Consider the following 22,729-nt stretch of genomic DNA (forward strand, 5'->3'; position numbering starts at 1 on the left):
ACGCTCTGTAAGTATTGTTGACGGCAAATTAGGACACGAGGGAGAAAGTTAAGCATGACTGGAACTTCCTCTGTCCTAAGACTGACTTTCTTGATTCTTAAACCTCAGTGAATGTTTAAGTTCAGCCAGAGAACGTCCTCATTAGAATTGTTCTTATATAGAATTCCTCTTCCTAAAGAGGAAAAAAATAAGGCCAAGAAAATACTTTTCTTTATTAAACTGATGACAAAAACAATAGGATTTTAGAGGTTTGATTTTGGTTAGGTTTCCTTCAGTCTGACCCATGCCTTGGATTTTAAATACAGACGCGATAATGACTGAAGTTGTCATCACCAGTGGCAGGCAGACAACAAACCATGTGTGGACTCTGGGCTGTAACGTGCCAACAACTTCCCTAAAGGGCCTGTGGATTTTGGGGTCATTAGGGGAAACAGGAGACACACTTGTGGAGGGAAACATAAGCAGAGTGGCGTCACTTGGTTTATTGTATTCTGAAGTGTCAGAGGGGGCCGGGGAGGGGTGCTGAGAACGAGCCTACTTTATCAGCAGTTCTAAAGCCTTATCACCTGAGATTTGCATTCTGGAAACAAAATCATGATTGCAGTATCAGCACTGCACAGCATATATGTCCTGTGAGATCTGGGTTCCAGCCCTGGTGGATGGCTGGACTAACCTGACGTGAGGTCACAGAGAGAAGACACCAGACAGCAAAGATGCCCAGACACAGGCTCAGCCGGACAGCCAGGCTTGGCCTGATGGCTCTTCTGGGGATCAGGAATTCCTGTTGTTCAGGGTCTCGCCAGCTCCAGGCTCCCGGTAGACCCCATCCAGTGTGGCCCTGTGTCTGCTCCCCTCACCGCTCATCGTCCCGCCCGTAGTTAATTGTCTGCAGGGCCTGGGCAATGAGCACCGCCATCTCCCGCGTGCCTGCAGCAACCACCCTGCATGACATGAGGTCCAGTGGCCCGCCTATGGACAGAGGGACAGGGCATCAGGTGAGGGGTGAGCGCCAGCCCTGCTCTGCCTGACCTGGTCCATCCAGCCTGCGGGCCCAGCGTGTCCTGAGGCTGTGCTAGGGGATACCAGCTTCAGGTGCAGTGCCTGAGGCTCAAGACAGGAGGCAGTTCTCAACCTCTGTGTGCTTGGGGCTCCGGGGACCCCGCAGGCCTGGGGAGGCTGGGGGTAACCTTTGTGACAGGCCCCTGAAATGGATGCTCTAGGCACCAGATATCTGGGACAGGATGAAGGACCTCAGCCTCCTGGAGGTGTGAAAAGGCCTAATGGACTCGTTGGCAACCTTGGTGCACACGTGTGTTTGTGTGTGCTCACATCCAGGAGCCCCTGGTGCACATGGGTATTTGCAAGTACATGTGCTCATGTGGTCACATCCAGGAGACCTTGGTACACACGCATGTTTGTATGTGCGTGTACTTGTGGTCACGTCTGGGAGACCTTGGTGCACATGCATGTTTGTGTGTGCTCACATGGTCATATCTGGGAGACTGTGTTGCACACACGTTAGTGTGTGTGTGCTCACATGGTCATATCTGAGAGACTGTGGTGCACCCACGTGTTTGTGTGTGTTCACGCTCATGTGGTCACATCCAGGAGACCTTGGTGCACACGTATGTCTGTGTGTATGCATGCTCGTGTACTCACATACAGGACAGACATGTCTTCAGCTGAGATGGGTCTGCCTGTCCTTGATACCCAAAGCCAATGTGTCTTCATGTCATGCCCCACCCCCCTGCAGTCCCACCAGGCCCCGAGGAGAAGGAGCAACAGGGAAAGGCCAGCACAGGCCCCAGAGGTTATTCAGGAGCCTGGCATGTCCACAACAGGCTCTGGAGCAAAGGTTGGGGAGAACAGGCTCCACAAGAACCCTGACGTAAGAGGTGGCTGCATGGGCGTCTCTGGGGCGGGACTTGCCCCTGTGGGGCCAATCACTAGGGTGGTCACCTCCAAGCAGAGGGATAGGTCACCTCTTGGATCACCACCTAAAATCTCGTCATTAGATTGGGGTGCACATGGCCAGCTCTGTGGTCTTGGTGGACATGAGAGCTTAGAAAACACTGCCCGCCCTCCCCCAACCCCACCCGAGTCCTGACCCTGGCTCCATTTTCACACCAGGAAGCAGGAGAAGCCCTCTGGCCTGGCCCACTGTCTTCCCGACCTGTCTGTCAGGAAAGGTGGGAGGATGTCTGTCTGAGCTTGCGGGTCTGTTCCGGGGACACACCCCTGGGGATGGAGAGCAGTCTGACAGCCAAGCTCACCTGATGTGTCCATCACAACGCCCCCAGCTTCCCTGATGATGACCGTGGCTGCGGCCAGGTCCCAGCAGTGCAGGCCAAACTGGTAGTAGGCGTCGGCGGTGCCCGCAGCCAGATGGCAGAGTGCCAGGGTGGAGCTGCCGATGACACGAACCCTGACAGAGAGGGAGGGGGTGAGCACACTGAATGGCCCTGCTCCAGCGGTGCCCCCGAAGGTCTCCTGACTCAGAAGCTGAACAGGAGCCCAGGGCCTCTTCCCACAATCTCTACTCTGAGCTCTGAGCCCAGAGCAGTGCTGCCCAACAGAACCACCTGTGCTGACGGACCAGCCCTCAGTTGCGGAGCCTGAAGTGTGGCTGGTGCTGCAACGGAAGAACTCAGCCTTCACTCTGCGGACCCTCGATGACCTTGGATTTAGACCACATGGAGCGGCTGCTGTCATAGGGCAGACCCAGGGGAGGCTGAGGGGGCGGGGCATCACTGACATCACAGAGGGCGCTGAGCTCAGGGCCCTGCCCCCACCCCGGGCTGTGGAGCTCTGGGCTGCGGACTGGCTGGCATGTGTGTCCCCTGCTCCCGCCCAGGGGGCAGCTGGCTGCTGTGCCTGCCTGGAGGTCCCGGGAGGGGAGGCGTACCCGTGGGCACCCGCGTGGAGCAGCCTCTCCATGTTGCTCAGGAACAGCTTCAGGGTCGCGGGGTCCCGTCTGGGTCCGATTTCTGTCAGAACCAGGGCCTTGGACAGGTCTGCATGGAGAGAATATCCCCCCCATTAGAAATGTCACAGCGTGGCTCCCACCACACAGTCAGGGTACTCCCCGAAACGAACGTTGCACCGGGCTTCTACTCCTGCTCACACTCCATGTCCTCCTAGCGTGGTTGACGCTGCAGAGGTTTCTGACCTGGAAAAGGGAGGTCGGGCTGACCAGTCACACCCTGACTCTTACCTTCCAGGCCCCAGAAAGGCCTGGATGCCAGGGGAGCAACCTCCCAGTCCTCTCGTTCCAGGGACGCACAGCACAGAGGAACTCGGAAGGGTCTGGGGGTGGTTACAAAACCAGCATCACTCAATCACAAACAAAAACAAAGTGACTCCAAACAGGGAGGAAAAAATGCCTCATCTTAAAGCCTTTCTCCTGCTGCTGTGATGACAAAGATGGAAACATCACCCCCGAAGAGGAAGTGACATCTAAACAACGTCTTTGGAAAGGGGTCCCCAAGAGTAATCCCTCCATACACCCCCACATGAGGTGTGGCCGCCAGATGCAGGCAATTGGCTGACTCCCTGTGGGGCTGTAGCACTGTCCCTACTTGGCTACAGACCCCCTCACACTCAGATTTCATGTCCTGTGCTCTCAGGCCCCGGGGCTTGCCTGCCTGTGTGTTCAGTTGAGAGAATGAAGCCCCTCCATGAAGTGGAGGAAAAACCTGCCCACAGGTAACCTCACTCCTGCAGTCACCTCGCACCAGGAACAGACCACCTGCAGGAGACACTGATACTGTTGTTCCGTCTCTCAGTCATGTCGGACTCTTTGCAACCCCACAGACTGTGTAGCCCACCAGGTTCCCGTCCTCTACTGTCTCCTGGAGTTTGCTCGAATTTTTTGCCTTTTCATACTGTTCATGGCGTTCTTGTGGCAAGAATACCAGAGTGATGTGCCATTCCGTCCTCCCGTGGACCGTGTTTTGTCAGAACTCTCCACTATGACCCATCCTTCTTGGGAGGCCCTGCTGGGCATGGTTCATAGCTTCATCAAGTGACACAAGCCCCTTCGTCACGATAAGGCTGCAATCCATGAAGCAGCCATGGCTTCTAACCATTTGAAAACCTTTTTCTGGCTGAGGATCAGAGTGAGGGTGTCTTGAGAGAGGTTTCACAGCCTAGAGGCGAGGGAGGCAAGTCCTCTGCCCTGAAACGCGGCCTCACTACACTGAGCCTTCACCTCTGGGCAGTGAGCACGGGCCTGGCAGTTCCCCGTGGCGCCTGGGACCATCAGGTGTCACACGCGTGCTCCTGCCTCCAGATCCTTACAGGCCATGAGCCCCTCACGTGAAAAGTAGTATTAGCCGTACTACCTCACTGAAAAGCCCAGAACTAGACAGAAAGCAAGCTGGGGGCTGGGAGGAGGGCCACCTCGACTGAGCCCAGGACCAGAGAACTGCTCAGTTTACAGCAGTTAATTTCATGTCATGTGACTGTCATCGCAAGACTTTATGTTCTAAAGAAACAAGTAACTGAGGGGAAAAAACGCTGTTGAGAATCCTAGAAAGACCGCCGTGGACACCCACGTGACTTCTTCCAACTATCCTCTGACAGAAACAGCAGCTTAGAGAGTAAAACACAAAAAATAGACGAAACCAACCATAAAACCTGGCCACATCCGGCACTTCCCCATCCCGACACCAGGGGGCGGCAGACGCCCGTCGGCGACACGGTCCCGCAACCCGGAGTGGAGGCGGGGGAGGAGAGAAGGTGGCGGGTCTCCTGGACCCCAAGCAGTGAGTGACGTGAAAGTCGCTCAGTCGTGTCCGGCTCTTTGCGACCTCATGGCTCCAGGCCAGAATACTGAAGTGGGTAGCCTTTCCCTTCTCCAGGGGATCTTGCCGACCCAGGGATCGAATACAGGTCTCCCGCATGGCGGGCGGATTCTTTACCAGCTGAGCCACAAGGGAAGCCCAAGAACACTGGAGTGGGTAGCCTGTCCCTTCGCCAGAGGATCTTCCTGACCCAGGAATCGAACCGGGCAGGACCCTGAGCAGGAGACCCTCAAAATCTGCAATAGACTGAGGGGCCGGGGGAGCCCCTTGCATGGGGCGAGGTCTGAAGAGCGGGCGTCGACAGCCCCACAACTGTTTGTAACTGACGTTCCAGGGCCTCTCCGGGCAGGACCCACGGAGCAGACACTCATGGGAGTGAACCCCATGCTCACTGGGCTGGAATCAGGGGAGCAGGACCGAGGAGATGACGGCCACCGTGGGGGAGGGGCAGAGCCAAGCATCCAAGGAAGAGCCAACTTTGCAGACACTTCACAAACAGACCAGGAGAGGCAGCCCCAGAGCCACTAAATGACAAAAAGTGCCTTCCCCTGCCCACCCCATCTCCTCAACTTCCAGAGCTCAGGACTACAAATTTCAAGTAGCAAGAATGTACAAGAATGATATTTGAATCTCATACGCCATTATCACAAGAAGAAAAAGAATAGGAAGCAGAGTAACATCTCTCCAGTTGATTAAATATTTCCTGAAAGATCTGCCAACAAAACAGAAGCAGCTATAAGTGAAAAATGGAGAATGCACGGGAGAGCATCATTCACAAGTAGAGGGGAGGGGTCCCAGGAGAAATCAGGGAAGAAAACTTTCATAAAAGAAAGTCAGACTAAATGAATATGATACACACACATGATGGGGCTTCCCTGATAGCTCAGATGGTTAAGAATCTGCCTGCCATGCAGGAGACCCGGGTTCAATTCCTGGGTCGGCAAGATCCCCTGGAGAAGGGAATGGCTACCCACTCCAGAATCCTTGCCTGGAGAATTCCATGGACAATTCCATGGAGAACTGCATAGGGTTGCAAAGAGTCAGAGATGACTTTGAGTAACTAAACACAAACACGATAGATCATGCTTTACAAGAAACGGACTGTGAAAAGGAGAAAATTTTCAAAAATTAAAAAACTGGTAGAAAAGGTGAAAAGGTTTAAGAGAAAGTGACATATTGGAATGCACATGTACACACTGATATATTTTAAATGGATAACCAACGAGGACCTACTTTATAGCACAGGGAACTCTCCTCAATGGCAGCCTGGATGGGAGCCAAGTTTGGAGGAAAATGGATACATGTATATGTATGGCTGAGTCCCTTCACTGCTCACCTGAAACTATCACAACCTTGTCGATCGGCTATACTCCACTATAAAATAAAAAGTTTAAGAAAAAACAATGCTTAGATAAAAAGAGTGACAGAAAGATGTGTACTGAAATGTTGGCTAAGGGGCTTCCCTGATGGCTCAATGGTAAAGATTCCACCTGCCAATACAGGAGACACGGGTTTGATCTCTGGTCCAGGACGATCCCACGTGCCACAGAGCAACTAAGCCCATGCGCCACAACTACTGAGCCTGTGCTCTAGAGCCCAGGAGCCACAACTATTGAGCCCACACACCCTAGAGCCAGAGCTCCACAATAAGAGGAACCACCACAATGCCCGCGCACTGCAACGAAGAAGAGCCCCAACTTGCTGCAACTAGAGAAAGCCTGTAGAGCAATGAAGACCCAGCACAGCCAAAGATAAATATTCTAGGAAACGTTGGCTACAACATGCCTGCAGAAATGCATCCCAGCCTCAGCAACAGGTCACAGCTGGCTGATTCTGTGCAAAGACTCAAGTTCCTGCTTTGATTACGACTCTCATTCTGGGCACCAGCCCCAGGGCGGTTCTCGAGCGCTAGGATGCAGGATGTAATGTAACCCTCCCAGCTGTCATCGCACCTCTCTGCCTGTATGAACACGGAGGTTCCAGGGGCACAGCTGACCAGTCACACACACAAGGCATCACAGTTGGGACAAAGCTAGGTGTGTAGATATCCAAGGGTTGTGCAGCTGAGAGGAACATCCTGTCACCTCCGGTGGAAACCAAGTTACCCGGTACACAGAGGACAACCAGGGCGGAAGCTGTCACCCTGGACTGTATGAGTCAGAGTCTTAAAACAATCGTGGGAGGGCTTTGGAACAAAGCATGGAGAGACTTGGGCTTCCGTGTCACAGAGGGGGCGGATGGTGGGTGTGAGTTGTGGGAGGAGGGCTGGATACAGGAGGGTCTAAGAGAGGCATGAGCGTGGGGACCAAGCCGCCTGTCATAGCACATGAATGTGGAACAAAGTTCACCCACGAGTTTAACAACACACTCCCTCACCCCAGCGTTACACAACCGACTGCCTGGCCGCCTCTGGCAGGCGAGGCTGTAATTAACACTGCGGTCTACGGGGGCCAAACCAAACTGTCCTGGGGCGGGGCAGCAGAGGCAGTGGCTGGTCCGTGGTCCTACCCCACCCACCCTGCCAGCCCCTGTAATGTTCCTCTCATCCCCACCCACACTCTGGGCACTCATGACCTCCAGGCCGCCTGCCTGCCCTTGGTCCTGCTTGGCCCATTCTGCACGTGGTGGTCATCTCCCGTGCAGACCTGCTGCTCATGGTCATGGTCATGGGCCTGCCATCCCCTCTCCCCCAGTCTGGGGATCCACATGGTCTGCTCTCACTGGAGCTCAGCTTGGTGCACCTGGCCTGGGCTAGAGGCCCATCTCCCCACTACTGTGGGGAGCCGCTGACCCCTCTCACTGCCTCTCAGGCCAGCTTGCCACACAGACTGTGAGTCTAGCAGCAGACCCTCTGTAAAGGCCACTGTGTCCTCTGTCCTGCTCCAGGAATGACAAGGGCTGGCAGCACCTGTGCAGTGTATGACATGGCTCGTGATAAGGCTTCCCCAGCCAGCCCTGTTCTCACAGGAACCAAAGTCAACTGCATCTGGGAGCCACAGCCCCCACCCAGGTGATGTCATCCAGCCACCGAGAGGTGTTGAATGCCAGAGCATGCCTCCGACTCCGCCCTCGCCCTGGCCGGCTCACTGGGACCACTCGGGAACAGGTGGCTGGGTTCCTTCCCTCGTTCGGGATGAAAGGTGAGTAAAGAACAGACCCGGCCCAGCAAAGGGAAACACAGAGACACAGGCTAGCTCGACGTCCCGTCCTCCAGGGATGCGCTATCTCCAACGACACTAGACCTTGGCAAGGGACCCCTGTGGCTGCCCGGAGGAGCCAGTGACTCTTGACAGGTCCCTTCCCACGAGAGGGCCCACCTGTCTCCCCAGAGACGTGCAGTCGCTGACCGTTGCAGAAGGCACCCTGGCCCCTCCGGCCCGTGTACAGCCGCTCCTCCGTGCAGTGGTAAATCACCCCAAACTCCAGCTGTGGACAGGCAGGTGGGACAGAAAACAAAGAACGTGACACAGTGACCAAAGGCCATGAAGCTCCAGCTGTGACACTAACGCAAGGGGTGTGGGTGAAAATCAGCTTTCAAAAGGGAACTCAACAAATCAGCGTCCGCAGCCAAACCTAGACCTGACTGTGAAAGCAACTGTTCTTTTCTTAAATCACTACATTTAAAGATATATTTAAAGGAATAAAACTATATTTTAAATTGATATCATAATTGAGCATTTCATTTTGATATGCTCATAACTGAGCATATCATTTCAGCATTACTGAAAGTAACTGGAAAGGCTTCATTCTTCAAAAAGATCTCTTGTTTTTTTCCTGGGAGGTGAAAAAAGGCTCTTGAGACTCCAATCAAACCCCACAAGAAACTCAAAATTGCTGACATGTGAAGAACTCAGAATGTCTCTGGAGAGCTGAGGGCGTGACAGAACCCAGAGTGGGGAGGAGGGGAAGCCCAGGAAGAAATGTGGATCCCCGGAGGGGCTGGCCCCCCACCACACACACGTCAGGACACACAGCCTCGGACCCCAACAAGCTGGTGTCCAGAGGAAGTGAGCCTCCTTACATCTCTTCCCCTACCTCTCTGTTCTGGGTTAAGAACAGCATGTGTGCCTGTCCCAAGGTGGGGAGGGCAGCCAACAGAGAGAGAAAATGGGAGAGCTGCTGGGAGATACCCAAGAGGAATCTGGGCTGGCAGGAAAAGGACCCACTCCTGGAGGACCCCCAGTCAGCCCCCACCCAGGGCCAGCAGCACGTGACTTTCCCCCTCCCCTTTCCCATGACCCTGGCCTTATAGGGCTCCCCAAGTTCAAGTCAGTCCTGGAACCGGGCTGGCCTTCCTGCACCCATCAGAGGCCAAGGCCTGGCTGGTCAGCGACCCTGCGGACAGAATGAACCCTCCACCCCTCTGTGCTCACCGCTCCACACGCACGTCTCAGTGACCATGTTTAACACAGAAATAATATGAGTGACTGATTCCCTAACCAGTATCAACATGAAGACTCTCGCTTATTGTCACCTCAAAAACTAAGTTCTTTCTCACGAGCAGGACTCCCTTCCCGCCCGCCATCCGTGCTCACGCTGAGAGTGAGGATAGAACACGAGACTCTAACAAGGGCTCCTTCTGCACAGGTCGAGCCCCCGACCTAGGCAAGGGTAACTGGGAGCAAGGAAAGGTCCTTCCTGCCTGTAATCTCTGCAGTTGACTAATGAAGCTAAAGCCTGCATCCCGGCCTTTCCCGCAGGTCCCACAATGTGGCCCAGTTCCAGGGTCTGTGGGAACTGGGCGACAGCCACGCTCTCACCCAACAGCGAGAGGAGGATGAAGGCCTAACAGAATATTGGGACTAGAGATGTCCTCCCAAAATAGGAGCTTCTTTATTGTGTTACTCGATCACACGCCCCAGGGGTCAGATGGAGACTAACTGGAAACACGTGCCCAGAATGTTCCCTACATTCGGCCCTGCTGAAAGCCCTGGGGGGTGGGGCTGGTGGAGCCCCGAACCCTCACAGCCTAAACCTTCACAACCCAAACCCTCATGCCCCAACTCTTCACACCCCAACCCCTTATGCTCCAAACCCTTACGCCCCAATCCCTCATGCCCCAAACTGGTTTGCACCTGTTTCCTTTCTTGGATTTGAAATCAATACTAGTCACAATGAAGGCTTAGGACAAGGACAGGAAAACAGGTTAGAACCATGAAGTGAGATCAAGAAACAGCAGCCAAAGGCCCAGGCAGCCAGGGCTCCATCCACTATGTACCTCCTGGTTCACAGCAAAGCCAATGCTCACCGCCACGGTCGGGAACCTGCAGAGGAGACAGGTGGTTGACGCTGTGACATCATGGACTCGTGCAAACTCAGCAGCCTCCGTGTGGCTGGAGACATAGAAGACCTTTCTATAGTATGGCTGGGTTTGTTTTGTCAGAAGCTACTTCCCACAATGGCACCAAGTGCTCCCAAGACAAGCTGGCCAAGCTGACCTGTGGGACAGCGACCTTGACAGACAGCTGCACTGATAGTTGTTAGGATGGACAGTGACCACAAAGGACCCGGTTGAGAGATTTTAATAATCAGCTTTCTGGTTCTCAGTGGCCCGTGAGGTGGAGGGTCCAGGTCTGCGACAACCAGGCCCTCCTGACACGAATCCTGGGTGAGCCTCACACAGGACACCAGGTGTGGTCATGGCACAGAAGGCAGGCAGTGACCTCGCAGCCTGCCTGTGGGTTTATGTCTCCAGAACAATCTCTCCTTTATGTGAAGACTGTCAGAGCTGAACAGGCAGGAACAAGGAAGAGCTGGTTCTAACCCAGGAGTCTTGGGACCAACCATTCCCAGGCTGTGAGGTGCTGTCCCCATGGGACCACTCATGACACCCCATGGCCCAGCAGGGGTCCCCACCCTCAAAGGCCCTTCCCTACTTTCTCTACCCCTGACGCAGCAGGACACGAGCAGGACAGGTCCTGTCAGAGCTGCAGGGTGAGGAGTCACCATGGCTCTGTGGCCCTGGACAGTGTCTGCAGACTAAGGGTCAGCCGCAAAGCTTGTTTCCTAAATGACACTCTAGTCCAGGTTCTCTCTCTCTGGTCCTGGGGTAGACATGTGGCCTTTGTCCACCATGGGGCTTGGCCCCTTCTGTCCCCAGTAGCCACACACACGGGCTCTACTCGGTGACCCACAGCTTGGTTCGTGTGCCCCAGTCCCACACGACTCCCCAGGGTGTCACACGCTAGTTAGAATTAGAGTCTGGTGGCACTGTTGGGGTCACCAGACCACTCTGTTCCACGGCTTCCAATAGGGCCATGACCAACTTCTCAAGGTGACCCTCATGCAGGAAAGGGTGACGATTCATGTGATGGGCAAAATCACTTTGCACACTTACATGTAAACACTCCAAGTGAGGGCTCCAACCCCAGCCCACTCACCTCCTTACTGTAAGGAAGGAAGTGGGTGTCTGGGGTCATCTATAGGAGGCCCTCCCTAAGCATTCAGCTGGGGGGATGCAGGTCACGGGACACTCCCCCGCCCTACACTGCAGGATAGGGACCCGGGCCCTCCCTGAGTGTCTGGCTGGGGCGATGCAGGTCATGGGAGCCCCCCCTGCAGGACGGGGGCCCGAGACAGGGCAGGAGCTCTGGGGGCTGCACACATGTTCTCGTGGGAGAGCCACCTTCTGTGGAAACCACGGCACCCTTGGTGTCCTTAGGCCCCTGACCAGCTGCACAACCCTGACACCTGCCCCCGGTCAGTGCTTCTAGGGCCGGGTTGCCGCCATCATTGCCCAGCCCACTCCCCTCCCCACCAGGGCCTCTGACCCCCCGAAAACCTGCTGTTTGGGGCCGATATTTTCCATCAGATCAAGCTGGCAGCTGGCAGGCTCCTCACCCCCAAGGCCACTGTCCACACCGCGCGTTCCTGAGGCTGCCGGCCAGACACCTTGTGTTATTTACAACCCTGTCTGTCTCTCCAGGGGGACTCCTTAAGGATCCTTCTTAATTCAACCCAACGTTTAAATGTGACAAACACAATAGTTTTTAAACAAGTGAAGATTTCCTACATGCTTTGAACGAATCTCACAAATGGGAAACCTTAAAGTATCAAGACTTGATCACCTTGTGAGTGAGACCAAAGCCCGCTAGAGGTCTGCTGACCGGCCGCTGCCTCAATAAATGCCTCTTCTGAAAAGACGGGTGTGCCCGCTCACCTGTGCACAAAGTTGCAGGTGCCGTCAATGGGGTCCACAATCCAGGTGGGGCTGGGTGTGAGCACGCACTTGGCCCCGGCGGCCGCAGCCTCCTCGGCAATGAACCTGCAGTGGACAGAGCTCAGTCTGGGAACGCGCCAGGTACCCAAGACACAGCATTTCAAAGCCCAGCTGTGAGACCAGCAGGCTTCTCTGGGTCAAACAGGGGCAGGATCTAGTGAGCTCTAGTTCTCTGACCAGGGATTGAACCCCGGGGCCCCTTGCATTGGGAGCTTGGAGTCTTAGCCCCTGGACCACCAGGAAAGTCCCTCATAGGCCTGTGGGAGGTACAGAAGGAAATAGCCCAGGGATAAGGTTCACAGCTCCAGACAAATTAGACCAACCCATTTCACTTTATTAGTTTTCTCTAAGAGTCGTAAAAACTCTCCTTGTGATTTTTGACGGCCCAGTGCACCCAGGCCTTCTCTCTGGCCAGTTTGTTGACTCTGTGACAAGGTCACCTTCAGTCCACCAGGGAGCCAGCTCATGGTGCTGGGCCTCAACGGTCAGGCCACAGCCCAGCTCCGCTGCCTGATGACGCAGCGTGAAACCAGGGAGCCCATATCAGGTTGTTTCTTATTTTATCAAAGTCAAAACAGCTGCAATCTATCTTTAATACTGTTTTGTGAAAGACTAAAAACGAGGAAGAGCAAACACTCCAAAAGAAAGTCCTTCTTAAGCAAGGGTGACAATCTTACACCAACTTGGTTAAGGGACATATTTAAATACTTAGATATGCAGAAAAATGACAACATACTATTTTATCTTACAATACATATGCAACTTTTTTTTCATCACAGATTTTTCAATTTGTCTCTGATCTAAAATACATTTAAATGCCCCCAAATTCTGGTGCTAGTGTTAAGTGCTAAGTCACTTCAGTCATGTCCAACTCTTTACGATCCTATGGACTGTAACCCACCAGGCTTCTCTGTCCCTAGGGGATCTCCAGGCAAGAATATTGGAGTGGGTTACCATGCCCTCCTCTAGGGAATCTTCCTGACCCAGAGATGAAACCCACATCTCTTATCTCTCCTGCATTGGCAGGCGAGTTCTTTACCACTAGTGCCAGTTCTGGTACTTTCTCTTAAATCTTAGTCATTGGGAAAAGACCAAGCCTGGGTTCAAGCTGCTGAAAGATGATCTCAGATATCTGGATTTTCTAGGCAACAGAGCAGAGAGCAGTGTCCTGGAGCTGGCCCAGAGCTGAGAAGGGGGCGGGCAGAGCCAGCTGACCCGGGCAACCAGCCCCCGCCCCTTGCAGCCTGCAGCTTAGGGACCCTTGGCTCTTGATGGGGGCTTGGGGGGAACTTGCATCCCCCATGGCTTTGTCAGGGGGGCTGGAAAAGCTCCAGGGAGCTTGACGCCCACCGTGGGTGGGGGCTGCTGCTCTGGGTGGACCAGATGGTCTTCTGAAGAGGTTTTTTTTTTTTTTCCCCTGTGTAACACGCTGACTTCTGCCCTGAAGTTGGCAAGGAGTATGGAAATTCACACCGTGCAAATAGATACCAGGCCCCACGTCGACACAACAGTGGATCCAAACCACCAGGAGCTGAAGCGTGATTCCAGGATTTGGCCTGTCAGAGCAATCTGACCGCAAAGTGCCAGAAGCCCTGGTACCATTTCTATGCGGAGCCCTGGTACCATTACCACACGCCATTACCACACAGAGCCCTGCAATGGCCAGAGCCTCTACCTGGACCCCCGGAGGCCCAGCCCAGACACCTCACTGCTGTCGGAGCCCTTGGATGACACATGGACGGAAGGAACCCCTGGAACAGACCTGGTGGTGGTTCCTGAGCTGCACTCTCTCAGAATCCAACCCCAGAACATGGCGGGGCTGGGGCGCCGACCTGCTGGCACCCCCGCCTGCATCTGCAGTGTTAATACTGAGTGACTGACTCCATGTCTGCGTGGACCTGCATGGCTCAAACCCATACTGCTTGAGGGTCAACTGTGATTCCTTGGAGGCTGCCAGTTAATTTAGATTTTTATAAACTAAGAAATCAAACATTTCAGAGCCTGTAACTATTATAACAGATGTCAGGTCCTGACTTTACACCAAACAGGAAAACAGGAAGAGATGCTGAAACACAAGGGCTGCCAACAGGAATATGCGTGTACACACCTACATACACACATCACACAAACACACTCACACAACACACACATACACATACCACACCACACGCACACACACCATACACACATACACATGGACACATACCACACACACACAAAACACACATACACACCACACACACATACACACATATACCACACAAACGCACACCCAACACATACATACATACTCACCCAACACACACACACCATACAACATACACACATACACATACCACATATACATACACACACCACACACACATACACATACCACACACACATACCAAACATACACACACAACACACACATACCACGCACATACACACACCCACACGTACACATACCACACACACAACACACACACATACACACCATACACACATACACCACACAAACACACACACATAACACATACATACACACCCAACACACACACACACCATACAACATACACATACCACATATACATACACATACCACACACACACACACACACCAAATACACACACATACCATACACACATATACATGTACACATACCACACACACACAACACACATACACACCATATACACATACACCACACAACATACATACACACAGCACACACACACACCACACATGTACACACACACACACCACACACACAACACACATACACATATATACACATACATACACACACAACACAAACACATGCACACAGAGTACACACCATGCACACACATGACCCCCAGGTGATGCAGGTTAAAAGGAAGCAGCAAGGAGAAGGTGCGAGTGTGGACTGGCTTGTCCTGCAACCTTGGTCACTTGCTGGGCAGCTGAGGAGGGAGCCCCTCACTGGTCCAGATGGACAGCGGCCAGGCCGACACTTCGTCTACACCCAAGAACCTGGTGATTGAGCTCTGGGGTAAGTGATTCCCTAAGGCGAGGACCTTCCTGCTCAGGAAGGCCCCCTCCCTCCCCAAGGTCCAAGCGTCCCCTGGGGCCCCAGGTTCCCCCGGAACTAGGCGCACAGCATTGGATGAGTGCTGGTCTTTCTCAAGGAAAAGATGAACAGTTGCATCAGATTCTCCACGCGGTAACTTATAAGGTCAGGGACACCTGTCCTGGAAAGCAGGTAGCCCTGGGGGACAGCCTTCCCTGGCTCGGGCTTGGGGCCGCGTCCAGGCAAGTCTGTGCGGCCTGGGGGGACCTCGGGCGTGGGGTGGGGGAGCGGGGTGCGCCTACCTGTGGGAGGGAAATCTGGTCTGCAACTCCTGCAGGATCAGGGCCTCCACCACGTGGTCCGTCTCTGTCACCAGGTCTGCGGCTGATGTCTTGGTTGAGACACGTTTTTCCTCAGAAAGGGCTTTTCTGATGATCTGCAATGAAGGTTGGGAGGTGGGTGACACTGGCCGCCCCCTCCTGCTCCAGGGTTGGGCCCTTCCCCCACTGCCAGTAGACAAACAGGACAGATAGGCAGACGGGCAGTGCCAGGCTCTCTGGGGGCTCTTAGGAGCCTTCACTGCTGCTCCCTCTTCTCATGAGAAAGCACCTCATGGCTCCCATCACCCCTGATGGTGGCTCACAGTGGCCTAGAGGACTGGCCTGGAGCAGAGACAACCGGACCTGAGAAGCCGGCCTTCCTTCCAGGAACAGAGCCCAGCCCAAGGCTGGCAGGCACCGAGCCACCTGGCAGCCCTGCCTTGGCCTCCTGTGAAGGCAGGTGTGGCCCTGGGCCCAAGGGTGGCCGAGAGGACGTGGGGGGCATCAATGTATGACCTGTGAGTCACATCCTCAAAGGGCTACCATTCGCTCAGTGCTTCTTCCTGCCTGTTACACTCCCCCCTTGCCGTGATACAGGCATGCTAGGGGGTCGGCTTCTGTCTCCTGGGTCAGAGCAATGGAGACGGGTCCCTGGGAGGCTTCAGGAAGCAGAGCCCATCCCCAGACTCTAATTGGATGGGGGTGAGGAAGGAGCCCCACCTCTGACCCCCGACCCCCTCTCTGCAGGAGCCAGGGCACCCTCCCACCTCTGCGTCCTCAACTTCCTTGCCCCTTCTGCTCCATTGAGCCATCACTCACCCTCCAGCCCTCTCCCATGGGGATCCTGTGGTCATCCAGGCTTTTTCTTTTTTGATGGTGGGGAAGGTGGTGGAGTCAGGCTCTGGGCCCCAGATCACACAAAGGACTGTGAGTCGAGGAGGATGCCAAGCCTGTCCTTCTGTAAGGACTTCTTTTCCGTTTCTACTAGCGTTTACTATTGCCATCCTGTGATCGTTTCATTGAGGGCCCCTGTCCTTCAGCACAGGGCAGGCCACGCCACACCTGCATCCTCTGCCACCCATGGTGCTGCTCTGGCCAGCCCTCTTCACCAGCTGCTACTCCCCTGGGCCCTGGATGTGTCCTCTCATCCAGTTACACTCCCAGATATTCAGACTTCGTTTCTGAATCATTGCCCCAAACTACGCTGCCCTTCAGACAAGCTAGCCGCCACTAGCCCCAGGTGTCCTCTGTCTCCTTCCTCTGAAGGTCCATCCACCCAAGGGGCTGAGGCCTCACGAAACTTAACAACTTATGGCAAACCCCCAAAATCTACTGCACACACGATGTACAAACCTTAATACTAGGTTAACAAAGTTCAATTTCAGACATTTTCTACATGGAGAGGAGAGGTGGGGACAGTGTCTTAGAACATAAATCCTTATCAGGCTCGATCAGTCTTGCCCTTTAGCGACAGTCCCATCCTCAGGGGATAATCTGTGGTATTTCAGGTGAGTTACCCACCAAAACCCTTGACCACATCTGTTTTCTCCCTGTCTAAAGGATTTTAAACATTCTCATTCTGCCAGCAATAAGTTAGTGTGTGCTGTTTTTTAATTGATGTTTTTCAGCTACTCACTAACTAAGCCTGCACTTCACAGACCTCCTGGCCTGGGTCTCTCCCTCCAAATAACATTCTGTTAATGTTTAATAGATAAAATATGGGCCTTAAGTCACTGAAGCCTGAATTTCAAACCTCATCAGCTCCAGCATCTGGGGCTATCATTCAGAGACATGTCCAGACATCTCTTGCTTGTCTGTGCACCATCTTGGTTCTGTGCTACTGTTTCCAAGTCGACCATACGGTTATCACCCATCCCCAAGGAGCAACTCATGTGAGCTCCAGAACCGTAGAGTACACTCGGAGAAGCCTGAGCAAGCGGGGTTTGGGCCTGGCAGTACCGTCACATTTCAGGTTCCAGACTTATGATGAGTGTGATGAGATGGTTAATCTTATGTGTCAGCTGGATACCCAGATACTGTGTCAAATGTTATTCTGGGTGTTTCTATAAGAGTGTTTTTGGATGAGATGAGCATATAAATCAGTAAAACAGCTTGCCCTTTGGAACATGGGTGGGCCTCATCCAGTTAGTTGAAGGCCTGAACAGACAGAAAACACAAACCCTTCTCTGTGTGAGAGAGCTCTCTACAGACTGCCCCTGGGCCCTTGGCCCACATATGCCAATAGGGCTGCTGCTGCTTCTGTCAATAGCTAGCTCACAAGTTCTGTTTTGGCTGAGTCTTCAAATGTTGGCCAAAGTGTTACAATTGTCAATGCGGGTCACCTCCCCACCCTGTGGAAGCTGGGGGTGCCAGTGCAGGTGGGGCCAGCTGAGGCCAGAACTGACACAAAAACACTGAGCTCACCAGCTGCCCCCTCTATCTGCAGGCAGGACAGCTGGGGATCTCCAAGAGGAAATGCAGGGGCTCAACCTGCGATCCACCTAAGGAGAGCTCAGGGCGGACAAACCTGCTCATCCCTGTTCCGGGGCAGGACCTGGCCTAAGACACCAGCACAGGCTGACAGCTCCCAAACTCTACCCTCAGCCTCTCCCGTGAACTCCCCAACACAGGGCTCCATGCAAGAAGAGATCCACTGGCAATTCAAGTTCAACAGCTTACAGCTGGGAACACAATATCTGACCTCTACCTCCAAACCTGCTCCCCATCCCCCCGCAGTTCTGGCAAATCCATGGACCAGTTTTTCAGGCCCGAACCTTGCAGGCACCCCTGGCTCTTCTCACATCCACCTCCCATCTGGCAGCAAACCTGCCTACAAAATCCAACTGCTTTACCGCCTTCTTCATCATCTGCAGTCAGACCCACCCTCACCCCTCACTCAGACAATTCTCATAGCTTCCATCGGAAGCTTCTGCCTGCAACCCTTTTGTTGTTGTAGGCCCCCCACCCAGCATCGGTCAGGGTAAACTCCCCTTCACCTTGTAAGACTCCACACAGAACTCCAAACTGAACCTCAGTCACATTCAGAGTAAAGGTTAAAGTCCTTTCCAGAGTTACTCAAATATTTGTTGAGTGAATGAATATATTTCTAATCAGTTTAGCACCATTATTTTAAAAACAGAGGATCTCTAGGAAGTCAGTAAACACATAAAAAGGCCCTTAAGTTCTTTAGTCGTATAGCACATACAATTAAAACTACCATAAAATACCGCTTCAAACCCATCACAGAGGCTAAAATGGAAAGACAGACAACGCCAAGTGTTGTCAGAGAACCCCCAACTGCTGCTGGGGAAGCGGGAACCCATGTGGCCTCCTTGGAAAAGCACCTGGTGGAATTTCCTACCCCGTGACACAGCAATTTCACTCTTAGTGTTAATCCAGCTCCAGCATAAATGCATATGGACGTAACCAAAAGACACATGCAAGAGTGCTGCATGAGCAACGTCACTGCTAGTAATTCCAAACTGAACATTGTACCAAGTCTCAAGAGTTGAGTGAATGAACTGTCATATCCTCACTCACAACAATGTACTATGTACAGCAGAGCCTCTCAACCAAGAACACCAGCTGGGGATTTGGTGGAGGTGCTTATTCTGGGCCCCTCTCAGGACCCAGAGGGTAGGAACCTGGGGGTGGACTCAGCCGGCCACAAAGGCCCTCCTGGTGCTTCTGATGCACTTGAAGGTGTGAGGACCACGTCTCCCCAGGAGCGAGATCCATGAGTATCTACACCGAGGAGACCATCAAAAATTCTGTTGGAAGATGGAAGTTGGTAGGTACACAGAAAACTAAGCAAAAGAGAAAAAAACACTTTTTTTTTTAACTTTAAGGGAAAAATGCAAGTTGAGTAAGAAAGCAAAGAATGTGTAATACTGTAATACAACCATGCTGCCCAGCTTACCCTTGCGATATGTGTGGTCACAGCACGTAAGCCCAGGCACCAATGGGACTGACAGGGAACGCAGCTACACGACACAACAGCGTCTAATGTGGATGATGCAGAAAAGAGCTACTATTTAGAAGATGGGTGTAACTATCAGAAAATTGAAGACAGCGAGCTCTGGGGAAAAGGATGAGGATGACACAGGATAAGACACTGCTGGCTCCATGACAGTCCTGTTAGCGGTATCTCACTTATCAAATCCCCCCGTGTGAATAATTGATAAAAAATACAGTCAAAAACCAGACAAGTGGGGCTGCTGGGTGAGAGCCCCCACCATGCCCCTCTGCTCCAGGCAGCTTGAGGTGGACAGGGGGCACCCCACCTCAGAGTACACCAGGAAAGTTTTCCCTGACAACTAGAATGTTAAAGGAAACAGGATTCTCAAAATTGAGGGCAAGCCTAAATATTTATAGGAAGCCACCAGTAACAAGTCTGAAGCCTAAATAAACTTTTCAAAGCTATTAGTAATCAGTTTCAATGAGCCACCCTACAGAAAAGCTTGAATTTATCTTTCTAGTCTCTGCACAGAACATACTACTAACTCATTGTCATTTGAAGATGTACAGTATGAAGCCAAAACGTGAAAAAATATTACAGAAGGTTTTGAGAAACAGTTAAAAACCTATTTGGATGTATTTTGTTATATTTGGGAGCATCTTAAAATGTATACTGTTGTGACCTTTTTTTATTCTAAATAAACAATTTTTATGTCGAATTTTGAATTTTGTATATTTTTTCTTATAGAAGGCCCCTAAATTATTTAAATTTCAGCTTCAACAAAACCTGGATCTATGCTGCAGGACAACTTAAAAAACATAGTTTTCTTAGATACTTTTGCTCACACATCACATAAAAGATGATAAATATTCATTTCGATGAATATCCCTCTCTTTACTTGTGGTGGTGATGGGGGGGCGGCTGACGTCACTCTGTCCCCCAAAGCCCAGCAGCCAGGGCAGGGTTCCTGCAGCTGTGGGGCGGTTGGACTGGCCAGGATGCCCCTGACCCGAGGCACCCCAGGACTGGGCGGTGGAGAGGCAAGGACGCAGGGGTCCAGGAAACCTCTCGGGATGGGCAGAGGGGGGACGGCAGCAAAGGGTCCAGGCTGCCCTGACCTGAACCCATGACTGAGAGACGGAGGGCCACACAGTCTCCTGGGAGCCAGTCCTTCCTCTGGCTCAGGACCTGAGCACACAGAGCTGTGTCGGGGCAGCAGGATGGGAGGGGCAGGCACCCCTGTGCTAGGAGGCCCTGGAACCTGCACCAAACACACCTCTGGCTGAGGAGGACTCAAGGGTGAGTGCTCAGCACCCTCTGTCCTCCCCACCCCAGGCTCACTGGCTACAGGCCAGGCTTTCTCCTCTCAGCGCCCTGTGATGTTACTGTCAGAGCATCACTAAGGCACTCTGTCCCTCTTCACACAGGACAGGACCACCCTGTGTGGCTTCTGTCCAGTCCCAGCCCCAGACCAGACCACTAGGCCCTCCCTACCCGCCTCCTCTAGTCAGGGAGGCAGGGAGCAACAGCATAAAGCCTAGGAGGGAGGCTGCAGTCCTGGGCCTCCTGACTAGACCCTTAAGGGTAGAATCCTTACTGCACCCTCACCCTACTGTCAAAAAATGCGTTTTCTGTTGTTCTTGGCAAGTTGCAAAGGCAGAAGAGATCTCTTAGATAAGTTAAAGTTCCCAAGACCCTTAGAACGGGGCCTGCTATGTTGCAAGTTCTGTGTAAGCATTTGCAAACTTAAAAAAAAAAAAAAAGGGGGGGGGTTTCAAAAACCCTTCTGTTTCCTCAAGGATCTAAATTTGAAAAACCACAGAAACCCTGTAACAACCCAGCAGGGTTTACACAGTGGTGTCTGAATTCTAGACTGGCTTCTTCTCCAAGGCTGAAGGAAGAAAGTTATACGGTGGAACCTAAAAGTTACCATTATACCCCGAGGACGCGCCTCCGGAGAGGAAGTGAGGGTTGGGGAGGGGCGGGGCAGTGCCCCCGCATGGGGACCCGCTCTCCAGGAAGGACGTTGGCCCTGCAACCGCGAGCTTCCTCAGGGTAGCAGGCGGGGTTGGGGTCCTCCTTCTCCCCAAGGATCAAGGCTCACAGCGCCCCTTTGAGTCTTCAGTCCTTCAAACTGCAGAGGGAGGGCCCCCGACACAGAAGGCGTCCACTAGTGTTGAGGTTAACTGTCAGGCGGCCGAGGGACCGCACGGTGACTGTGATCTGGGGACGCACTTCTACGGCAAAACTGGCGACAGCCTGCCTTTAGAAAAGAAACTACCGCAGGGACAGGGCTCCTCCTCCGTCCACCTTCTGTTCGGATCGCCGGAACGCAGCCCTGCGCCTTGTCGAGCGAGGGGGTACCTAGCCATCCCTGCGCCCGGCCTCCCCCAGCGCCCCTAACTTGGCGCCGCACGTGGCCTGAGGACCCCAGGCGCGGGGCACCGAGGAAGGGAAGAGCAGAACATAACGAGAGCGCGAAGAGAGCGCTGCCCTCCGCAGGTTTCTTCGGCTCCGCAGCTCTACTTCATCCTTCCGGTGTGGGCAGCAGTTGCTCCATTCGCGCAGCGGAACCCTCTCGACTCCGGACGCTCGAGGACAGACGGTCCGCCCTATCTCCACGCGCCGGGTTCGAACTCCGGGCAATCGCACAGCGTCCCGCCCTGGGTCAAATCCGAGACCGTCCGCGCGCCTTGACCCCGCTCCCCTCGCCAGGCCGTCCTGCGCCCCCAGCCCGAGGGACCCCGGGCGCCAGCCCCCGCGCGGGAGCGGCAGGTGCACAGGTGTGCCGGAGGCGCTGCGGAACCCCTCGGCGGCTCGTGCCCCGCGCCTTCCTGCCCGCAGGGGTCTCCGTCCGCCACGCTCTACACCCGCTGTGCGCCTTGGGCCGCTCTCACCTGTCCCGCCCGCAAAGCCAGCTGCACCGCCGCCTCGAAGCACTCCTCCCACGGCCCCCCGGCCGGCGCCTCCCCGTCTTCACCGCTCGCCTTCATCGCAGCCTCCGGGCCTGCCGGCGCCCCCGGCCCCGACGCCAGGCTCCACGCTCGCCCAGCGCCTCTGGCCGCTCCGCTCCTGGGCCGCGCCCGCCCGCGGGTGCGGACCTGCAGGGGGCGGGGAGCGGGCGGGAGCCGAGCTGGACCGGCGCCTGCCTGGGGAGCAGCGCCCAGAGCCCCGCCCCTCCCCGAAACAAGCCGGGCCCGGCTCCTTCACAGCCCCGCCCCAAGCCCCGCCCCGCCCAGACCCCGGCCCCGCCCTCCTCCCCGAGGACCACCCCACCCTGTTTTATCTCTTCTGAATCCCAGAAGTGGGCCCAGAGTGACCTCTAGCCATTCTCTCAACCTCGGGTGTGCCTGGTCGTGATCTGGACCACCCTCCTCCATACTGACCTGTGGACA

The 22,729-nt window shown here is 54.0% G+C and overlaps 1 protein-coding gene across 2 annotated transcripts; it reads right to left on the reverse strand.

Moving 5' to 3' along the window:
- Positions 1 to 462: 462 nt before the first annotated feature.
- On the reverse strand, positions 463 to 22,489 carry IMPA2 (inositol monophosphatase 2). 2 transcript variants are annotated; one of them, XM_006043024.3, is made up of 8 exons: positions 22,232 to 22,489; positions 15,359 to 15,492; positions 11,965 to 12,069; positions 10,024 to 10,069; positions 8,123 to 8,231; positions 2,906 to 3,014; positions 2,274 to 2,425; positions 463 to 969 (listed from the first exon to the last, which is right to left on the reverse strand). In XM_006043024.3, exons 1-8 carry the CDS (start codon positions 22,325 to 22,327, stop codon positions 854 to 856), a joined length of 867 nt encoding a protein of 288 aa, XP_006043086.3. In that variant the 5' UTR covers positions 22,328 to 22,489; the 3' UTR covers positions 463 to 853. The 2 variants fall into 2 exon arrangements, with proteins under 2 accessions (XP_006043086.3, XP_025129504.2); XM_025273719.2 differs by lacking the exon at positions 22,232 to 22,489 and adding an exon at positions 16,196 to 17,829.
- Between the last annotated feature and the right edge of the window lie 240 nt (positions 22,490 to 22,729).

The sequence above is a fragment of the Bubalus bubalis genome, chromosome 22 (genome assembly GCF_019923935.1).
Source record: "Bubalus bubalis isolate 160015118507 breed Murrah chromosome 22, NDDB_SH_1, whole genome shotgun sequence".
Lineage (NCBI taxonomy): Eukaryota > Metazoa > Chordata > Mammalia > Artiodactyla > Bovidae > Bubalus > Bubalus bubalis.